This window comes from Branchiostoma floridae, chromosome 7, assembly GCF_000003815.2.
Source record: "Branchiostoma floridae strain S238N-H82 chromosome 7, Bfl_VNyyK, whole genome shotgun sequence".
In the NCBI taxonomy this organism is placed as follows: Eukaryota; Metazoa; Chordata; class Leptocardii; order Amphioxiformes; family Branchiostomatidae; genus Branchiostoma; species Branchiostoma floridae.
This window is the reverse complement of record NC_049985.1, coordinates 7,687,215-7,707,939: the sequence shown is the minus strand read 5'-3', so window position 1 is coordinate 7,707,939 and position 20,725 is coordinate 7,687,215. Positions and strand designations below refer to the sequence as shown.

Here is a 20,725-nt window from a genome sequence, read left to right as displayed (position 1 = left end):
TAGAAATGGAACAAATAGAGGAGTAAGCCGGCCAGAGGAATATAACCGGCCAGGGAACAGCCGTCGATCGCGTTCGAGGTCATGTGTGCCACAAAATGGTTGCTTCTACTACAATATACAATGTTCATGCGTTCACAGTTCAGTCAACAGTAGCATACTTGAGTAGGGAGTGCTACACCAATGATACATGTAAATTCAACACAATAAAAGACAGTGTACAGTACAATGTAGGTGCATGAGTATTTGCCACAAAGGTGTACATAACTTGTATAGTGTCTAGTGTATGCCACATCCTGCCTCAGCTTACATGTACTACATTTTCTCTAAAGTTTATCTTAACTTGTTTCAAATATAGAATTTGTCTTCTCTGTCAGAGGACTGACTCGTTTCAGAAGCCTTGTTTTAATACCATCGTATGATAAATTTCACAAAATATACTGGACAAACAAATGACAGTCCATTCTTTATAGTACATTTACATCTTGCCCCAACATTCTTTCACATTGTCTTTGTACACTTAAAAAAACATTTCATCCACAATGTCAAATCAGCAAGTTGCACATTTAGTATAGATGGGTAAAGATCACAGCAGCTGGCTGTCGTGGAGCCCCTACGTGGTCATGGGCCATGAGTGAGTGAGTGTAGTATGATTCAAGCAGAGTGGTTTTAGGTACTACAATGTCATAGAACTCTGACAGTGCAAATAGAAATATGAATAATATCATAATATTATCATAACTCAAAGATAAGAATCACCATAGTCCACCTCATCTTCTCCCTCTATTCAAGCAGAGTGGTTTTAGGTACTACAATGTCATAGAACTCTGACAGTGCAAATAGAAATATGAATATTATCATAACATTATCATAATTCAAAGATAAGAATCACCATAGTCTCCCTCATCTTCTCCCTCTAACAAACTTTTGCGATCCAGCGTTCTGTTGGATCCAGCAGATCCATTGCTCTTGCGATCCAGCGAGATCTGGCTGATGTTCCTCTTGATCGAGTCTAACACGGTTTCCCGCGGGGACTCCACCACAGGCTCTTCTGATCCAACAGTGACAAACACATCGCCTGATGACATGATTGGTCGCTCCAACGTGTCGGGATCCGTCTTGCGCCAGCTGAGGTAAAAAAAAGTGAGCCAAAAATTAGAAAAGAGTACATACAGAAGTAGACATGCACATGCTGGCAACAGCATCAACTGTTTCTTTTGTGTTGACATTGCTTCAAAACTATATAAATATACACAAAATAGTGGGAATACACAACAAGAATACAATTTGTACTACAAAGGGAAAGAAACTAAAACTACTGTAGTTATAGTGCACAATTGCAGGAATAGAGACAAAAGTGTACAATCTGAGCAGAGCTTAGTCCTCTCTAAAAGGAGATCCTATTACTAGTTATGAGTTAGAGCCCACCCCGAGTACAGACCATTGAATCTTCAATTTCTTGGGGTGGGGGTGGGGGCATTTGTCTTGAGGGAATCTTTAGGGTCAGGTTCCTCTGCAAGATGGGGCAGGGAAGTTTGTACTAGAGGATTGAAATATTGACAGGTGTTTTCTTGGTTTCACCACATTTTCCAATGGTCCATTCCCAAAAGTGCTACCATTCTACAATCATGTCATGTCAGTCATTGTACTCTAAACTCTAAGCACACAGTAGTTACATTGTGGTCACAGTGGTTAACTAGAAACTACTCCAGGAGCCTACAGAGTGTTCTACAGTGCTAAAGTCATTTTCCTCCGTCAGGCAGTCTGTGGTACTGTACCAGTCATGTTACACTCTTGTCACTGTGAAGTGCGGAGTCAGTCGTCGGTACATGTAGTCTCCGATCTCGTCCTTAAGTATGATCGTTTGGATCTCTGGTTCGCGAGAGATCAAGTCTGTCATCTCTGTCAGTTCTGTCACGTCTACGTCACAGTCGGTCAAGCGCTCTACGCTCCTCTGCTGCGTGATTTGCCGGTAGGTTCGGAAGTTGCGAACATCCTCCAGGTACATGGTGCGTAAGCTGTGCTGACTGGGCTTGCTATACCTTGTAGTGTTGGTAAAAGACAGCTGAGTATTTTGTTAAAAGCAGGCCAACATCTCCATCAAGAATGAATGTCAGTGAACACTAACCTACACTTACAACTACCGATCTAAGTAATGTAGGTATCTCTTTTACTGTATTGCACCAAATTGTGCCAGGCAGTCACAAAATGGTACCACCCAGCATCAATCATCACAGAGTGGCGCATTTTGCCATCCAATATTGTGAATTTTTCAAAACATTTGCAATTCGCAAAATGGTGCAAATCACCACAATTGCCACAAATTCCAATAAAGTTAGTTTTTATTTATCTTGTATCTGATAACTATATTCGCAATCTCAGTGATTGAGCAGTACTGTAATGTCATTTTTTCAGTTTCAGCTTCAATCAATCTTGTATCTGGAGCCGAATCTGAAAAGCTGACATTCCGGGCTTTCTTTGCAGAGGTCAACTATTTTATCTGTGTGTCGTTTGAATTGTCAGCGCAAGGGAATATTTGCAAAGTTGGCACAATTTCCTAGCACAATATGTCACAGTCCAGTGAGATACCTGCTTAACTGTCTTTATTAAGACAGTCAAGCTAGTATCTTCATTGTTTGAGCTCAGGATGCCAGAAATCAAAGTGATAACGTAGATTTTGTGTGTTGCAGGGTTCGACAAGTCCACTCGTGAAAGTGCCAATCAGACAATTGCATGTCCAACCCCACGTGCCTGATCGGGCAAGTAAGATTTTTTTATGAGTGGGACTCTCCCAAAATAAAAGAATTCCATTGTTAGAAGTGAAAATACATAGAAAAGGGTCATTCAAATTTCGGGCAAGTGAAAAGCTGGTGCAGGCAAGTAAATTTTCTAGGGGCAAACTTGTCCATTCCTGTGTTGTCATGATTTGGTCAGCAGTGTGTGTACATAACCTGAGGAAATGTAATGCGATACTCACAACTTGAGGAAGAGCGAGGATGTTACCACGGAGACGGAGGATGCAGCCATGGCGGCTGAGGCCATCCACGGCATCAACACAAACCCAACGGGCAGGAAAACACCTGAAACAGCAAAGAAAAATAAACTTTTAGTAATGGTACAACACAGTGTTCTAGCCAGCTTGAATTCTTTTTCTGTCCCCTGGATTTGGAAATCCTGCTGAGCACCGAAGGCAAGAAGGAAGGGAAGAAAAGTTATCTTTTTGTTCCAATTTAAGTTGTGTGGACGGGAGAGCTGGTGCATCCGTCTTGTAATTAGCCAGCAAAAGGGTATGTCACCCCAAAAAGGGCAGTATAACCCCCATTGTGTGTAAGCACATAGCCAGATGATGATGATATGTAGATTGACATTTCTGATGTGAAAAAAACGCATAAACTGTCCTACCTGCAGCTATGGGAACTCCGATCATGTTGTAGATGAGAGCAAAGACAAAGTTGAGTCTGATCCGCCTAACTGTGTGACGGGACAGGTCCATGGCAGCCACCACATCCAGCAGGTCATTCTGAGGTCACAAGGAGAGGGGGGGAGGGGGGAAGCGTCAGCACATCGCTAACATTCTTGAAATACTTCCAGAATCCTTGTTAATGAGATTAGGACTACCAGTAAAACACACATGTAGAACAATTTTCAACAAACACTTTCAAAGGCACAACGGCAAAAAATAATGTAAGTGCTTCTGCGTACCAAGTGCTTCTGTGTACAGAGTATTCCCATGCACAGTGCCCACAACACCCACCCTGATCAGCACCACATCTGCAGCCTCCACCGCCACGTCCGTCCCCGTTCCGATGGCGATCCCCACGTCCGCCTGAGCCAGCGCCGGCGAGTCGTTCACGCCGTCTCCCACCATGGCCACCACCCGGTTCTGCGCCTGCACCTGCTGGATCTTGGCCACCTTGTGGGAGGGCAGCACCTCTGCAAACACCTGTGTGATACCCACCTGGAAGAGGACCATACGATAATGAGGAGGCTTGCCTTTCTATGCAACAGCCATTTTGCTTATTCAGACAACAGGACAGAATGGCTTTTATGATAGACACATTGTTTCTGTATCTGCATCTGTATCTGAATCTGTGTCTACATGTTATGTAGCCGGTATAACCACCCTTTGGCGCAACATACCAGCTTTGCAGGCACACAGCCCAGCAGCAGCTGGTTATATACACTGAACGACCTGTCACACTAACGTTTGCACATCTGACTGATAAAAGCTATCTAGGGACAATGCTCCTAGTATACTTAAGGGTAACTGGTTCCATTCTATGATTAAAACTTCTTTGAGCTTGCCATAATGCAAAGTGAAATGATAGGATTCCTAGCTTTCTTTTTACACAAAACAAGCAAGGAATTCTGCCCCTACTTGTTTGGCGATGGCTCTGGCCGTCCTCTTGTTGTCTCCTGTCAGTAGATACACGTCCAGACCCATCCTCTTCAGCGTGTAGACAGCCAGCGCAGCCTCCGACTTCACCGTGTCTGCCACCGCGATCATTCCCACCAGCGTACCTGAGGGGGAACACTCAAGCTGAAATCCTCCTCTTCATCAAGTATAACAACAGCCAAGACTATACAAGCATCTACCACAAATACAATCTGAGATTGCTAACACTACTGCTAGATTGTCCGTGTTCAACTTCACTGTGTCTGCCACCGCGATCATCCCCACCAGCACATCTGAGGGGGACAAGTCAAGCTGAAATCCTCCTCTTCATCAAGTATAACAACAGCCAAGACTATACAAACATTTACCACATACACAATCTGTGTCTGTCACTGTGATCATCCCAACCAGCGTATCTGAGGGGGAAGACTCAAGCTGAAATCCTCCTCTTCATCAAGTACAACAGCCAAGACTACACAAACATTCACCACATACACAATCTGAGATGGCAGACTTTACCACCATACTATCTTGCAACAATGCTAGTCTCACAGTTACAAACTTTAGAAAAAAAAGGTCCTCCTAACATCTTTGACCAGAGGCAGGATCACTAACCACTGGACTATGCATGCTACATCTGGATTCAACTCCTGACCATACAGCTAGAAACTTGATACTGACATGGCAATGGCTGGAGCATTGGAGTCAGATTGGTAGGTCCAGAGTTCGATACTCGCCATGCCCCAATCCTGTGCCCTTGGGAAAGGCACTTTACATGATATACCCACCATGACGGTGGAGTGACACCACCACAAAAAGGGTGCCAAATACATGGGTTTGGTGCAACAGTGTGCCAACATCTGCACATTTGCCACTAAGAGCCGTAATTTTTTTGGGGTCCACTCACCATCAATAGAGATGAGAACTGCAGTCTGTCCCTTCTCTTCGTGCTCCTTCATGGTCTCGTCCACCTCGTCCCTGACGCTGATGCCGTTGCGCTGCATCCACTCCCTGTTCCCCACCAGGATACGGTACTCCTGCGGGGCCGCCGCGCCCTGGGGCTCTGCAGGGGTGGGATGGAAGTCGTTATCATCATCATCATCATCATAGTCATGCCTTCAAATACTAGAGCAGCCATCCCTCCATCCTGGGTCAGAAATTTTATTGTACGAATGGACAAAAATTTCACCCCACCCGTCCCAAAAATCTGAACTTCAGTACATAAAATGATGAAAATGTGTTTTCATGGCTTAAAATGACAGATTTTACAAGGAAAATCAACAGCGTTGGCCCCGTATCAATGAGAAGGACGACAAGGAATTTAAAACTGGAGAAAGCCTTGTACTAGAGTTACCAACCTCGGAGTGATGTGATTTGTATTTTTCCAGAACTATCGTAGAGTGGAATTTGTTATCACCAAGCACAGTAGGGGCATCTTCGCAGGATAGTTCTAAAGAACACTTACAGATAGATGTGCAAAAGTTAGGTGTGACAGGTCGTTCAGTGTAATATAACCAGCTGCTGCCGTGCTGTGTGCCTTTGAAGCTGGTGTGTTACTGGACTATGCATATGCACAGAAACTTAACTGAATGACAGTATCATCTCACCAATAGCCGCAGGTGGCTCTATGATGGCGGGGGTGTCCTCAGCAGAGGTCTGTCTACCATCAGTGTTGACCATGTTACTATGGTTACTGCTGTCCACTGATTGGCTGCTGGCCTGGAGAACTGACTCAATGCCGGACACGGTGCACCGCAGTCCACAGCCGGGCACGGCCTGGAAGTCAGAGGCCTTTCCCAGGGACTCGATGCACAGCATCTAGTACAGGCAACACAGCAAGGTGTAAGTACAACATAGAGAGATCAGAGACTCCACACATAGCATCTAGTACAGGTGATACAGCAATGTGAAAGTACACCATAGAAAGACACAAGTACATGTACAAGACCAAGTTCTCTATACAATTTCACAGTTTTGCTACAACCATCACAATCAACAGGGACACTGCATGTTCTGGCATCCTTTAAAAACATACGGTCAAACCTAAACAAGTGACCACCTTAACATAGGGACCAACTGATCATTGTGACCGCATTTTGGTGTTCCCATTGATAATATTTCATTAACACAGGCATTAAGAATCCTGTGTATAGTAACCACTTATCCACACAAACAAGATTTTACTGGTCCTGAGTGGTCTTCTTTGGCAGTTTTGACCGTAGATTTCTGGTTCTAATTGTGGGATACCATTCATCTTGCATGCAAGCAAAAAATGAAACAGTTATGAATGACATGTATAATTTTCTCACCTCTCTGACATGCTTTACGATGGCAGATGCGATGGGGTGCTCACTACTCTGCTCTGCAGTACCAACAATGGCCAGCAGGAGGCGCAGTGTGCAGACAGCAGGCTCCACGAACAGAGCTGTCCGCATGACCCGAGGAACACCGTGGGTGATGGTGCCGGTCTTGTCAAAGATAACAGTCTTCACCTAACACAAGGAAGCAGTGTTAGAGTTCTACATAAAATGGGAAGCATTTAAATCATTTCTACATCTACACTGGAAACAAAAAGAAGAAGAACAATATCCCTTCAAATTAAATGATAAATTTAAGCTTAATTTCCACATAAGCTTAATTTCCACCTTGGCCCATTCAGAAAAATACCTCTCATGTTTTGCAAGAGATACAAACTGGAATATATAAAAACTTAGGATGCAATTCTGAGCATTTGTCTACAAAGACCCTAATTAACTGCCTTTAGTCATAGTCGAAGCTGTAGGGCTGATATCATTTAGGCTTTTACCATGATGGTCAATATTGACCGAAGAAGAGCATATATATATATATATACACCTTAACTATAAAGAGTTGTAAATAGCATAAAATTTAATATGTTCTGGCTTACTTTGTGGGCGAACTCCAGCGGTTCCCCTCCCTTGATGAGGATTCCGTTCTGGGCACCCACACCCGTCCCAACCATCACCGCTGTCGGGGTGGCCAGACCAAGGGCACAGGGGCAGGCGATGCTCAACACTGTGATCGCACACCTGTATATGGACATAGTGGGCAATGATTGTCATTTAAACAATGGATGTTGTTTGAAACGTCTGACTGTTTCCAGTTGCTTGTCTAATGAGTAACTGATTTTTTGGCGGATTGTCATTTAACCTTTACAGTTTGTAGCACACTGGAGTAGCCATTTGGCATAATCAATTGTCTTTTGGTCACAGGGTAAGGCAACAGGGAAAAAGGCAAAGTAAGCATTCGTTATACTACTTACAGGTAGCAATGCGATACAGGTACCCAAGAGAGTGAAAATGCACATTCCATGATTTAACACATCTATGCTTGAGAAAAACAAAGATACATGTAATAATAAATTTTTCTCACCTAAATGCAAACTGCACAGCAATCTCTGCTTCACTGATGATGTCATGTCTCTCACTCTGTTGAAAAAAAAAATGAATACTTAAAACACAGTCAGCACACACAACACTCACAACAGATGGATTTACATCTGATTCAGAAATAACTTGACTGCAAACAATGCTCCTATTGCATTCAGGGGGTTGTGGGTTCAAGAAACAACCAGGTCATACCAAAGACTTTAAATATGGAGAAGGAGTATTGGAGATGAAAAACAATACCACTACCACTTCTGTCCCCTACTGTAGTCCTTGCACAACTGTGGCCCAAGGGCTATTAAAATAGAGTGTTGCACTATACACTGAAAGGCGTGGACACTAACTAACTGACAACAAACAAGTACAACAAAGAACTCACTGTGAAGTTTGGGTCGATGAGCTCAGGATCTCCCATGCCGATGCCGATCCACACGAACAGGGTGATGAGAGAGATGGCACAGATGGTCGGCACAAAGTACCCCGACAACTTGTCTGCAAACCTCTGGATGGGAGCCTAGAAGGGAGAAACAAGGAGAAAAAAACGTCTTACTTCTTTTATTCTGATATTTTATGAACCCCAACTTCAAGTCCCCAAGAGAATTTTTGAGGGTTGAGATTTGATGGTAAAACATAGATACAGAAAAGATCAAGTATACTTCATTAACGCTAGATTACAATCACAGATCTACAACTAAAGGATGGTGGCCACTCATGGATAATTGCTTCACTCTCTCTGTGCTTTATTCAGTGGTAAAAGGTCACTAGGCAGGCATTAGGTCACCATGAAGACATAAGGAAAAATGAGTCATTGTTTCTTAATCTCCATTGTTTCTTAAACCCTTATCCCCTTTCAGCTGTTACCCCTTACTTTGGAGGTTTGCGCCTCCTCCACCAGTTTGACGATCTGTGCCAGGGTGGTGTCTGCTCCCACATGTGTCGCCTCGATCAGCAGAGCTCCATGCTGGTTGATGGTCCCGCCAATCACTTTACTCCCTGTCAATCAAAAAAACAGACAGTAAGCCTTCTGTGACTATTTTAAAATAGTTGTCAACTGAGGATTTGGAAGAAAGCAGTCAGTGTGTGGTTTTGGAACCTTCTCCTTTACACAGATCATATGGTACAAAATGGAATCAACAAGATGGACACTGAAAACAATCAATAGTATTTACAATCTAAAGCGACTCTTTACATGGTATGGCTGTTCCAGATATAAGGGTTTTAACTATGTATAATTGGACAAGACGGTTTTGATGTGACCTCTGACTGGAGGTGGATAATGGCACTAGGTGGTTGGCCAGCCACTTTTAACTGTGCTTCCAAATTTATGAATTTTATGGCATCTGGATATTGTTAAGAGTCATAATGTGAAAAAATGCTGAGTTTTTCGTGTTCCTTACCAGGTTTCTTAGGTACAGGCATGGATTCTCCCGTGATGAGAGACTCATCAGCAGTGGATGTGCCATCGATCACCTCCCCGTCCACGGGAACCTTCGCACCCGGTGCAACCCGCAAGATGTCCCCACGCTGTACCAGCTCAACATCGATCTGCTGCTCACTGTAGAGAAATTTAAGGTAAAGATTTAGACATGGGCAACGCAGACTATCGTGTAGTCCAGGGCTTAATGACCATGCCTCTGGACAAAGGGCACAACATCGTTCTGCTGCTCACTGTAGATACACAGAAATTCAGGTCAAGTCTTTAGGCCAGCTTTTAACTTAGTTATTCAAGCAACTGGACAGATTTTGTTAATGGTATGATGTTTCATCCACTACCTTTTAGGCCTACATGACATCTCCAAACAGTGGCCTGGTCGGGCAGCTGTCAGGTACGAAAGTATGATATGAAAGATACCAAAGTACACAAGACGTAGTAGTACGGTACAGAGAATAGCCATGGATATTATTTGTGTATATTTTCATGTACAAATTTCTATTTTTACGTTTTGGAAATGTGACGTTAGCCTTCACAGCTATATCTGGATCATCTGACAAAATCTGTCAAAAATGATCTTTTGCACTGTAAATACTCCACTTCCTTAGGGTGAAGTTTTATACATTTGTACATTATATCCAAGACCAATATACATTGTTAAGCATGTTAGAAAGGAAATGTACCTGACAACAGAACCATCCTTCCCCAGCTCCACTAAGGTGGCCTCAGTAGCCTGCAGGGACATGAGTTTGGCCAGAGCTTCTGATGTCTTACCCTGAACATAAACACACAAGAAATGTGTAAACAACAACACAGCTCACAATTCTCTTGCTATAAACATGAGGTTATCATAAGTACAAGTTCTAGTAGTTACACGTACTAGCATGTCCTGGACAAGCAAAACAAAAACTGCTGCAGTGCCAAAGAAAGCTGCCAGGAGGACCATAATCAAACTTTAGTTAACCTTTGTCCTCCCAAAACCTTATCACGCACCAAATATCATCACCATCCATCCATAGATTCTTAAATTATGCTGTGCACAAATATTCAAAAACACATACACACAACAAGACAGACAGACTCAAAACAACACCTCTATTTTTCATACAGGTAACAAGAACAAGCATTCCAAGATGGTAGACTTCACTCCTTTAAAGGTTCTCTCTGCCTTCATGGTTGAGATGAACTTAAAAGTACACTGCATCTTACAGATGAAGCAAATGCAATCCAACATTCTGTTCCTCACCTTTGCAATATGCTCCAACCATCTACCGAGGGAAATGAAGGTGAGAAGCATTGGCGGGACGTCGAAGAACGTTTTCGGGCTGAGTCCCGGGTTCTCTATCACCGCAATGATGAGAACGATGACGGAGTAGACGTACGCGATGGTCGTGGACAGCATGATGAGGACGTCCATGTTGGTGGACTTGTGCTTGAGGGACTTGTAGGCCGTGACGTAGAAGTGTCTACCTCCGAATATCTATGGAGCAAATGACAGGCTGGGTTCAGCTTTATGATTCTTACATCATAACTTAAAATATCTCATGTTAATGAATAATGTGCATCTACCAACAACCTTGAATAAAAAAAAATGATACAGCTGAAAACCCTTAATTCTATCATTCTGATTGATACTGAGAATGTTTCCAAAATAATTAAGTTTCCTTGGCTTTTTTAAGTGCTGTTTAGTTTCCTTTCATTAGCAATGTTTCAGACAGCGTCCACTACCTTTTGTAAGCTATGTTTGAATAATCTGATAAAATCTAGTTGCTGGGGAAAATTTTATTGACAACATCGTATGACAAAAACTTTGTGAGTTTGTATACACTTGTTTTAAGAAATGAGAAGAGGCATGTAAACTATAGTTATGGTGATAGCATCCTTTCTTTAGCAAAGTTAAGATGTACACTACAGTAGACTAAGGTGGTACGGTCACGTGACAAGAAGCAAAGGCCTCTCTAAGGTCATCCTGCAAGGAACAGTCAAAGGCAAAAGAAGACGCGGCAGACAAAGAAAGAAGTGGGATGATAACATCAAAGAGTGGACAGGAATGACCCTTGCGGAAACCCAAGCTCTGACCCACAACAGGGGGAGATGGAGGGAGGTGACCGTGTGCTCAGCTGCAAAGTGCCCCCACGACCACCCCCGGTCAAGGGACCGGTAAGCGGTAAGCGGTACAGTAGACTGTCCTACTGCCATGCCTGGTCTCACCTGCACAGGTGTAGCTAGGATCAGGAAGAGCAGGTTTTCCAGGGACACGCCCCTGAAGATAGGCTTGCGGCTGTGGCCGGTAGCCATGTAGTAAATCATGATGATCATCACGGGCAGGCCGAAGATAAAGGAGAACAGGAACGCTGTACGCCACCTGCAGAAAACATGGCAAGTACACACACATGCTGGTCAGTCTGAAAGGAAAATTTCCTATCAAATCCTGAGGTTTAGCATAAAAAGATGTTTTACAAATAAATTTTTCTCATTCTCAAAATGGAAAGTGACCATCAGAAGAATGTATATCTTTAAGTACAGGGCTTACTTCTGAATAGATGCTTTGTGGTCCAAGCTTCCCTTCTTCTCTTCTGTAGTCAAGCTGGCATCAAAACCCAACTCCTAAAATTGTAAAACATAAGACGATATCAACACCTGAAAACAACTCAGATTACTTTTTTGACACTATAGGAGTTCATTGAAATCATGTCTTTATAATGGCATTAACATGTGGGTTCAGATAAATCTTAAACGTCCTATTGTTCATAATGACAACAATTGTAACCTTAAATCTTTCAAATTTTTCAACAACACCAGACACTTGTCCACACCTTGATCATTTCTATGATGTGCCTTGGTCCGGTGACCTCTGGGTCGTACACAAACTGGCCCCTCTCTGTTGCCAAGGCAACGGAGACCTCCAGAACCCCTGGTTTTCTCCTCATGTTGGACTCGATGGTGTGAACACAGGAGGAGCAGGTCATGCCTGTAATCTGTGGCAGGAAAAGAAACACTTGGTAAGACTAAGAAGTTAGAAGAAAAGCTAAGAGTGATCTCTAACTAGTTCAGCTTAGTGAAGAGCACTGGTTATGACAGAGAAGACAGATGATACATGTATGTGCAATATTTACAGGTTCCAGTGGACCATGGCTCTTAATCTCTTAATGTCCTATCCTTTGGACTACAAAAAATTAGTAACCTAAGATATAGATATGTCATAAATTTGTCTGTAATATCAAAGAGTTTAGCCAATGTTTTCAGTCATGCTTTACAGAAGGGGTCCAGCTTTGATGGGTAAATCATTACTAAATGATTCATCATTGATGTATAATGATCACAACAATTTGATTATCTTTGCTTCTTAAAATAGTCACTTCTATATGTTCTATTTAATCTAAACCTGCAAAAAAAATGTAATTTGTGTGTAAATCTAGATTTGTGCTTCAATTATATCAATAAGCTCTTACTGCAAGCTGTACTCTCCCCTCTCCGATCCCTTGGGACTCGATGATAGTCGCACCAAACCCGAGGTCAGCAATTTTCTTGGCTATCTCACTGGGTGTCGTGTAGCAAGGGTCAAATTTCACCTCCGCTTTCCCCGCCATCAGCGATACCAGCACAGACTTCACACCTGAAGTAAGGACAATGAATAAATACATTTAATAAGTAGACTTCCATAACAAAAAGTACTAAATTTACTATCATTACAATATTCTATACAAAGTTATGTATATGAAATCTTCGATCAACTAATGCAATAAACACAAATAGATTTAAGGTTAAACAGATGACTAGGTACCATATCAGCCACACATTTTCAGAATAGATCACAATATTCAAGATACATTATGTACAATTATGCTAGTAGAAAACTTAGGACCATAGAATGATAGATGGTGATGTCTGTTATTACATTATTCCAAAGTAATGAAGATCTACGCTGTTCTTAAGGGGAACACTCAGCCAATTATTCAGTTGAATGTCTTTTGCATACATTGCACCACAGGTCTATAACAAAAAATATGGTCACATTGTAACTTTTTAGTAATATACAATGTAAGACAGTTGTTGGTGTGAGAAACTTCAATCAGATAGTATTACACACATTGTACACATGTATACAGGGAGTAAGAGCAAGAATGACAGTAAAGGAAGAACGTGTTGTAGACCTGGAATCCTGGCTACACGCCTCTCTATGTGGTCTACACAAGAGGCACAGGTCATGCCAGTGACTCCCAGCACACAGCTTTGGGAGTCTGCTGTTGGTTTGGACCTCCCTCGAGATCCGGGTTTGTGCCTGACTCCGATAGACCCTGTTTCTGACAGGCAGTATGGAATAAGATAGGAGACACAGAGAAAGAAACAGCAAGAAGGAAGAAGGAACAACAGAGAAGCTGTGTAGAAAGGAGACAAGGGCTAGTATATAATATATAATCCTTGTGCATGTGTTTCCCCCTGCCCAAAAAGGCTCCAAATACATGTACTTTGGGAAAGTCAGAAGAAAACGGTATTCCTATCTGGTTCAAAACAATTTAAGAAGAAAATCTTCAGGGAAAACACTGCTCTACCAGCTTACATAATAATGCTTACTCATATCTAAGGAACTTGTATATAACAGTCAAACCTTAAATACTCTATACTCATGGCCACCATCATTTCTTTTTCTGGTCTCTATGCATTGTAGTCTTACTCTTAGAATGCTGGATGATTTTCCAATTGACACAATTTGACAAACATAAGAATCCTGTCTACAGCATATAGTGACCTCCTGTCCACCTAAACCAGATTTTATCATTTCCATAAGGGACCTTCTTGGGCAGTTTTAAATGCAATTTACTAAAGATATTATAGCTGCATCAATACCATAGAGAAGGAAAATGTTCCATATCTTCATAATAAGACCATTTAAAGGAAGTGTCGTTTTTTAGTTCTAACCTGTTTCCTTCTCCAAGTTCCTCTCAATGGTAGAGACACAGGATGCACACGTCATCCCCGTCACCTCCACAAAGCACTTGTCCATCTGATCTGCTGTCCGAGTGGTATCCTCTGCCGTCCCCAGCTCCACCTCCTCCAGCCCAAGCTCTGTCTTCACCACCGCTCCCTTCCTGAAGTGCACTGTGAAGTCGTCTTTCTTCTTCTGAGGACTGGCACCAGGCTTGGACAGGGACATTGGTGCTGACTGACCTGAAGAGAGGACAAGAATAATCATAAATAACCGTGAAATCTTCTTTCTTGTCAGAACTGGCACCAGGCTTCTGGGACATTACAGATCACAGGAAATCTTTAAATGCTGTGCTTTTAATTTGACAGTTTTTGCAGTGACCTGACTCTAAATGCAAATTCACTGTAAATATGCACTTCCAATGTATACACTACAGAATTGTTTCAACCACAAACTTACAAAATGTAAAACACTGCAAACATCTCCTTTTTTCCTTTCACTGCAAAATCATGAACTCACAGTAAAAAAAGATGTACAGATTTTCTTACTGAGAAGCTAATTGCAACAATTTCAAAAAATAGTTTTTTTTTGCATCATGGCGCATGTATGTCATAATGCACTGTTTTGGGTTTTTATCTATAAGCAAGCAGGATGTCCTGGTCACTATTTACTTATTATACCCGTAGTTGATAAGAGAGATTCCGTCTTGTGAACAGAAGATTGGAGGCTCGAATCCCATCCATGTAAGTCTTTTCCGTTCTTTTTATATATGATTCTAAACATCCATTGCATTTATCTTGCCAAACAAAGATCATAGTTTCAAAACCGGGGTTTGGGACTTTTTCCCTTTAAACCCATCTAGTATAGTTTATTACCTTTGCTCAGGCATGTCAATAGTGTCCATTATAGCTGTGCCGTTGTAATGCCATACTTTTTCAAAAGTACTTGTTTTTGATTATCTTTATATACAAAGTATTTGTAAGTTACATACCTGGAAGAGATGCTTCAAATCCCATGTCGTCTATGGCTTCCCTTAGCTGTTCGGCACTCACTTTTGAGGCTTCATACACGATGGTGCCGTTGGCATTTCCCAGGGACACTCGGATTGATTTGACCCCTGTAAAGGTCGCCATTCTGCCCTCAATGCTCTGTACACAGGAGTTACACGTCATCCCCTGGATGCCAATAACGACAGTCTGCTCACCGGTCTGTTTTGTGATTGGGTTGGATGAGCCTGGGAGAAAGCATGTGAAACCCTCGAAAGCTATGCCCCTAGCGAGGCTTTCCGGATTCGTTTGGCTGGCGTCGTAGCTAACCGCGGCATTCTTGTTCTCCAGAGAAACTTTGATGGAGTGTAAACCTGAGTGGTCGGCCATGGCATCCTCAATCTTACGAACACAGGACTTGCAGTGCATTCCCTCTACTCCAATTATAACAGTCGATGCCGTGGAAAGCGTTGCAGGCTGCAGGATTTGACTGTCCTGTTCCATCTTCACCCACGGGTCTGAGGGCATGTTCACAGCTACAACGCCGGCAGGTTGTCTGCTTGCTGGTGGTGGTATGGTGGGTACCTTCTGAGAGGTAGTAGTGGTGGATGGTGATTGCGATGACTCCAGGGAAGCGTCGAACCCCATATTGTCGATTCCGTCCCTCAACAAGGTAGGATCCGTCTGCTGCGGGTCGAAGTCGATCACTGCCTCCTTATCCTCCAGGGAGACTTTGATCGTCTTCACCCCCTCTACAGAAGACATGACCTTCTCAATACTCTCCACACAGGAGTTACAGGTCATGCCTTCAACCTTGATCTTGACCTTCTTCTGTTCTCCCTGGGCTCTGTCTTGCACAAAGGCATCAAAGCCCATGTCATCCACCGCTTCCCTGATTGCTTCTGGATTGGTCTTACTGGCGTCGTACGTGACCCTCCCCTGCTTCTCAGCCAGGGAAACCTTGATAGACTCCACTCCGTCCATCTTAGAGATCATTCCTTCAATGGTTTGTACACAAGAGTTACACGTCATGCCCTCGATGCCAATGACAACTTGGGCAGTGTTGGAAGGTAGGGACGCTTCAAATCCCATGTCATCAATGACGTCGCGAAGTTTGGATGGAGAAGTCTTCGCTGGGTCATACTGGATGGTGGCATTGTTGTCTGCAAGGGAAACCTAAGAAAAAACAAAACTTCACATTGCAATACAATCAACATTCAATAGTCAGAGAAAGATACAATTTACTTGATGGTTATGATACAGATACATATTAAGTTGACAGATGTTGTGCCTTTTGCAACAGACTTATGGCAAAGAATCAATACAACCAGGGACATTTGGTAATTTTCATCCAAGAAAAGTCCAATTGAACACCAACCCTCAGCCTCTAAAATACAGTCTGTTGAATGATAAATGTAACTATTCTAATACACGTATATAGAGGCCAAAGTGGATCAGAGGATGATACAGGGTGAATTATGACTGGTATAAAGCAAGTCCTTCGTCCATATGTCAAGTAGGAGTGAACTACTGGTAGTACGCCGTCTAACCTACATCGATGTATACTGTAGTACGTATTACGTATTATGCATGTAGAACAAATAGGTCAAAAGTCCATGGGAAGTGGCACCACTATGCACAGGTGACAGTGTGTGTCTGATTAAAAATTACAACGGATGCCGATCATCTATCTATTATTTACAGTAACCAAACTTATTATCCAATAGCTACAGGCCTTTAGAATACTTTATAATCACAGGGATATACCATGATAGATTTGATCATCACAAGTTACATTGTTTTCATCGATTTACTGGCTTGTAACATCAAAACTTATTTTGTATTGTGCATTTCAATCACACAAATGACAATCTAATTTTAACACTGTTTTCCTCATATAAGAATGTATTTTAGTAAATGTATACAACATGGTAAACATAAAATTTTAACTTAGACAGAGGAAACTTTGCACAAAAATACAAAATGTAACTTACATTTATTGAAATGAATGTGACTTTCCGGACTCTGACCTTTGATTGCCGTTTGCAAGACCAACATTATAAATTAACCACATGGCCCTGTTTCATGTGCCACTCACAGTGACAGAGCAAATTTGCTAGAGCACCAAGTGCCAAAAATGGCCACCAAGAGTTGTTTTAATGAGAGTGACTTCAAAATATGCATTTCCCCAGTATGATTCAAGAAACGTTATTTTCAACGTTCACTGCATGAGGAAGACAAGCTAGCCCTGATTACACACAGCTGGCAGTGCACACCTGAGCAGCCCGCAGCGCTTGGACTGTCGGGAATGTTGGCGATCAGCAGCATCAAGCTGAGTGGAGGACGATCGACACACAGAACACAGAATAGAGCCTCAACGGACGTGTCTACACTGCTAGCCATGTTCGTGCTGTTACTGTCCGGAGATATCCACACCAACCCCGGCCCTGAAGACCTCGGTCTGGCAAGTAAAGGACTCCACGTCGGTCATATCAACATAAATAGCCTGCGGAATAAAGTGCACGAAATAACAGACTTATTGTGCTCGAACAATTTGCACATTTTAGCTATTTCTGAAACACACCTCGATAATGGAATAGATGACGGAATGTTGAGTGTAGCAGATCATACCCTGGTGAGAAGGGACCGTAATAACAAGGGTGGAGGCGTTGCTCTGTATATCAAAGACAGTATTCCATACAAATGCAAATTAGATTTACAGATGCCGGAAATTGAAGCTATTTGGGTTGAGATACATCTTCCCTATGTCAAGCCGATCTTGGTAGGATGCATGTACAGACCACCAAATGCTACGATAGACTACCTACATAGAATCACACATATGTTTGACACAGTCACACACGGTAATCAAGAGGTGTTGGCATTAGGGGATTACAACATTAACTGGTCGGACACCAGCTGTCCCCTGCGCGGCAGACTTCAGTTGGAAACTTCTACACTCAACATGCACCAACTAGTAAAGCAGCCGACAAGGGTAGCACACTCAAATGGTGATCATGTGACCAGCACCTGTATAGATCTCATCTTCACAAACAGATCTGACATATTCACCGACACGAGATCAATCCCGTTAGGATATACAGACCATAACTTGATACACACCACAAGGAAGACTAAGGTACCAAAGGGACATCCAATCATCACACTCAAACGCTCTTACAGTAAGTTTAATCAAGAAAATTTCCTACATGACGTCTCTCTAGTTCCTTGGCACCTTGTGAATAATGAAGAAGATGTAAATGATGCCTTGAGCTGTTTCATGTCCCTGTTCTCACAAATAGCCGACAAGCACGCTCCCATCCGTAAGAGATCTGTAAGGTCGTCACCGGCTCATTGGATCGATGAAGGCCTTAGAGACCTTATGAACATGAGGGACGACGCTAAAAAGGCAGCGCAAGCTTCAGGTCTAGCATCTGACTACGAAATTTATAAACGATTGAGAAATGTAGTTGTCAAAGAAAATAGAAGGAAGAAGAAAACACACTACAGGGAATTGATTGAAGAACATTGTAGAGACAGAAACAGCAAACAGCTCTGGCAAGTACTGAATGGGATTCTAGGTAGAAACTCACGTCGAACTGCAACGTTCATCGAGACAAACGGTAAGACATTGACAAAACCTAGAGACATTGCTGAATATTTCAATGATTACTTCGTAAAAAAAGTTGAGGACCTGACACCGCAAAGTTCAGTAGATATAGCCAGTGTCACTGCACCGATCAACGAAAACATCATGACATCAAAAAGCTGTTCTTTTTCCTTTCAAGAACTAACAGAGAACTACGTACATGAATTACTTACTTCACTTCCGCCTTGTAAATCGACGGGGTTTGACAACATTGATAACACGCTATTGCGAATCGCGGCCGATCATACAGCAAATCCAGTGTGTCACATTTTCAACTGCTCTATCAAACAACACACATTCCCCACACAGTGGAAAAGAGCCAAAATACTACCTCTTGTAAAAAACAAGGCACTTCCATTAAATGGACCTAACAGTCGTCCAATCAGCCTGTTACCGGCTCTGAGCAAATTACTGGAAAAGATATGCAACAATCAGATACAAACCTACCTTGTCTCTAACGCCATCATGTCCGACTACCAGCATGCCTATAAGCGACAACACTCCACCGCGAGTGCATTGGTAGAAATGACGGACAAATGGCTTGAGGAAATTGACAAGGGAAACCTGGTAGGCGCTGTCCTTTTGGACTTTAGCGCCGCGTTTGATGTTGTAAATCATGAAATATTGCTAGCCAAACTGAAAAGTTATGGCTTCATGGATTCTGCCCTACACTGGATGCGAAGTTATTTGACAAACAGGATGCAGGCCGTTTTTGTAAATGGTGATATCTCGACTTACAGAGAGATTAATAGTGGAGTACCACAGGGTAGCTGTTTAGGCCCACTGCTGTTCTGCGTATATACTAACGACTTACCCACAGTGGTAAAACACTGCGACGTAGTACTCTACGCAGACGACACAACCCCATCTGCAGCAGGCCCCAGCATAGCGGAGGTACAAGCCACTCTTCAAGCTGAACTCACTCATATTAATGACTGGGTTCAAGCTAACAGACTGGTGCTCAACGTTGACAAGACCAAATCTATAGTTATTGGAAGCCGGCACAAACTAAAAGATAAGCCAGCCTTACAGCTTTCGATGCGCAACAAAATGATAGAACAGGTTGAGCATGCTAAGCTACTAGGAATGTTGATGGACCAGCAGTTATCCTGGGCACAACATCTGGACAAAGTAACATCTAAAATGGCACGCGCACTAGCAGCACTGGCTAAATCTCAGGACTTTTTCACTAGAGACACGTTAAAAACTGTTGCTCAAACGCTTGTTCTGAGTCACATGGATTATTGTGCATGTCTTCTGTCTGCAGGTTCCCAATCTAATTTAAATAAACTACAGACCCTGCAAAATAAGGCTGCCAGGCTAGTACTTAATGCAAAGTACACTTCCAACACTGATGACCTACACAGAAAGCTGAACTGGCCAAAGGTAAACGAACGACTCTACACCAGAACCCTCACTATGTTCCACAAACTCCTTACAGCTAAGAAACCAGAAGCTACCTACAAGAGACTACACACAATCAAAAACACCCACCGACACAACACACGCCTAGCACAAGGGGGGGGATTCAGACTGTCCAAACCTAAAACTTGCGCAGCAACCAGAACTTTCCTGTATAGATGTATTAAATCCTACAACTCATTCCCACAATACATTAAAGCATCTACACCATCCATGTTCAAACAACACATCAAAGACAGACTGAAAACACAGACACAACACAAACCTCTACAGAAATGGTGGTAAAGACATTCATCGACATCTATGTATATAAAATTATGTATAGAATTTTGATACTGACCTCTGACCTCTCAGCTACTTGAGACTTATTTAGGTTAGATTTAAGCGTTGTTAGGTGTAAATAAGTAATGTGTTAATGTTGCATCATGTAATGTGTTTTTGTAACGACTCCAGGAAGATTAGAGATGCAATTTCAATTGTAATCACTAATGGAGATCCGTGAATAACAA

At 42.5% G+C, this 20,725-nt stretch overlaps 1 protein-coding gene across 2 annotated transcripts in view; it reads right to left on the bottom strand.

Moving 5' to 3' along the window:
- Nucleotides 1–216: 216 nt before the first annotated feature.
- LOC118419068 (copper-transporting ATPase 1-like) overlaps nt 217–20,725 on the bottom strand; it is a 23,701-nt gene continuing 3,192 nt past the window's right edge. Inside the window, exons 3-24 of one of the 2 annotated variants that reach the window (XM_035825337.1) lie at nt 15,151–16,321; nt 14,153–14,401; nt 12,685–12,848; nt 12,049–12,210; nt 11,766–11,839; nt 11,444–11,597; nt 10,479–10,712; nt 9,916–10,007; nt 9,198–9,355; nt 8,669–8,793; nt 8,180–8,314; nt 7,787–7,842; nt 7,302–7,443; nt 6,703–6,885; nt 6,001–6,211; nt 5,301–5,456; nt 4,376–4,518; nt 3,752–3,955; nt 3,400–3,517; nt 2,975–3,077; nt 1,776–2,039; nt 988–1,125 (exon numbers count right to left, since the gene is read on the bottom strand). In XM_035825337.1, the coding sequence (XP_035681230.1) occupies nt 1,784–2,039; nt 2,975–3,077; nt 3,400–3,517; nt 3,752–3,955; nt 4,376–4,518; nt 5,301–5,456; nt 6,001–6,211; nt 6,703–6,885; nt 7,302–7,443; nt 7,787–7,842; nt 8,180–8,314; nt 8,669–8,793; nt 9,198–9,355; nt 9,916–10,007; nt 10,479–10,712; nt 11,444–11,597; nt 11,766–11,839; nt 12,049–12,210; nt 12,685–12,848; nt 14,153–14,401; nt 15,151–16,321 (4,290 nt within the window). In that variant the 3' untranslated portion in view covers nt 988–1,125; nt 1,776–1,783. Of the gene's footprint in view, nt 1,126–1,775; nt 2,040–2,974; nt 3,078–3,399; nt 3,518–3,751; nt 3,956–4,375; nt 4,519–5,300; nt 5,457–6,000; nt 6,212–6,702; nt 6,886–7,301; nt 7,444–7,786; nt 7,843–8,179; nt 8,315–8,668; nt 8,794–9,197; nt 9,356–9,915; nt 10,008–10,478; nt 10,713–11,443; nt 11,598–11,765; nt 11,840–12,048; nt 12,211–12,684; nt 12,849–14,152; nt 14,402–15,150; nt 16,322–20,725 lie in introns of both variants that reach the window. The other variant, XM_035825338.1, reaches the window with a different exon arrangement.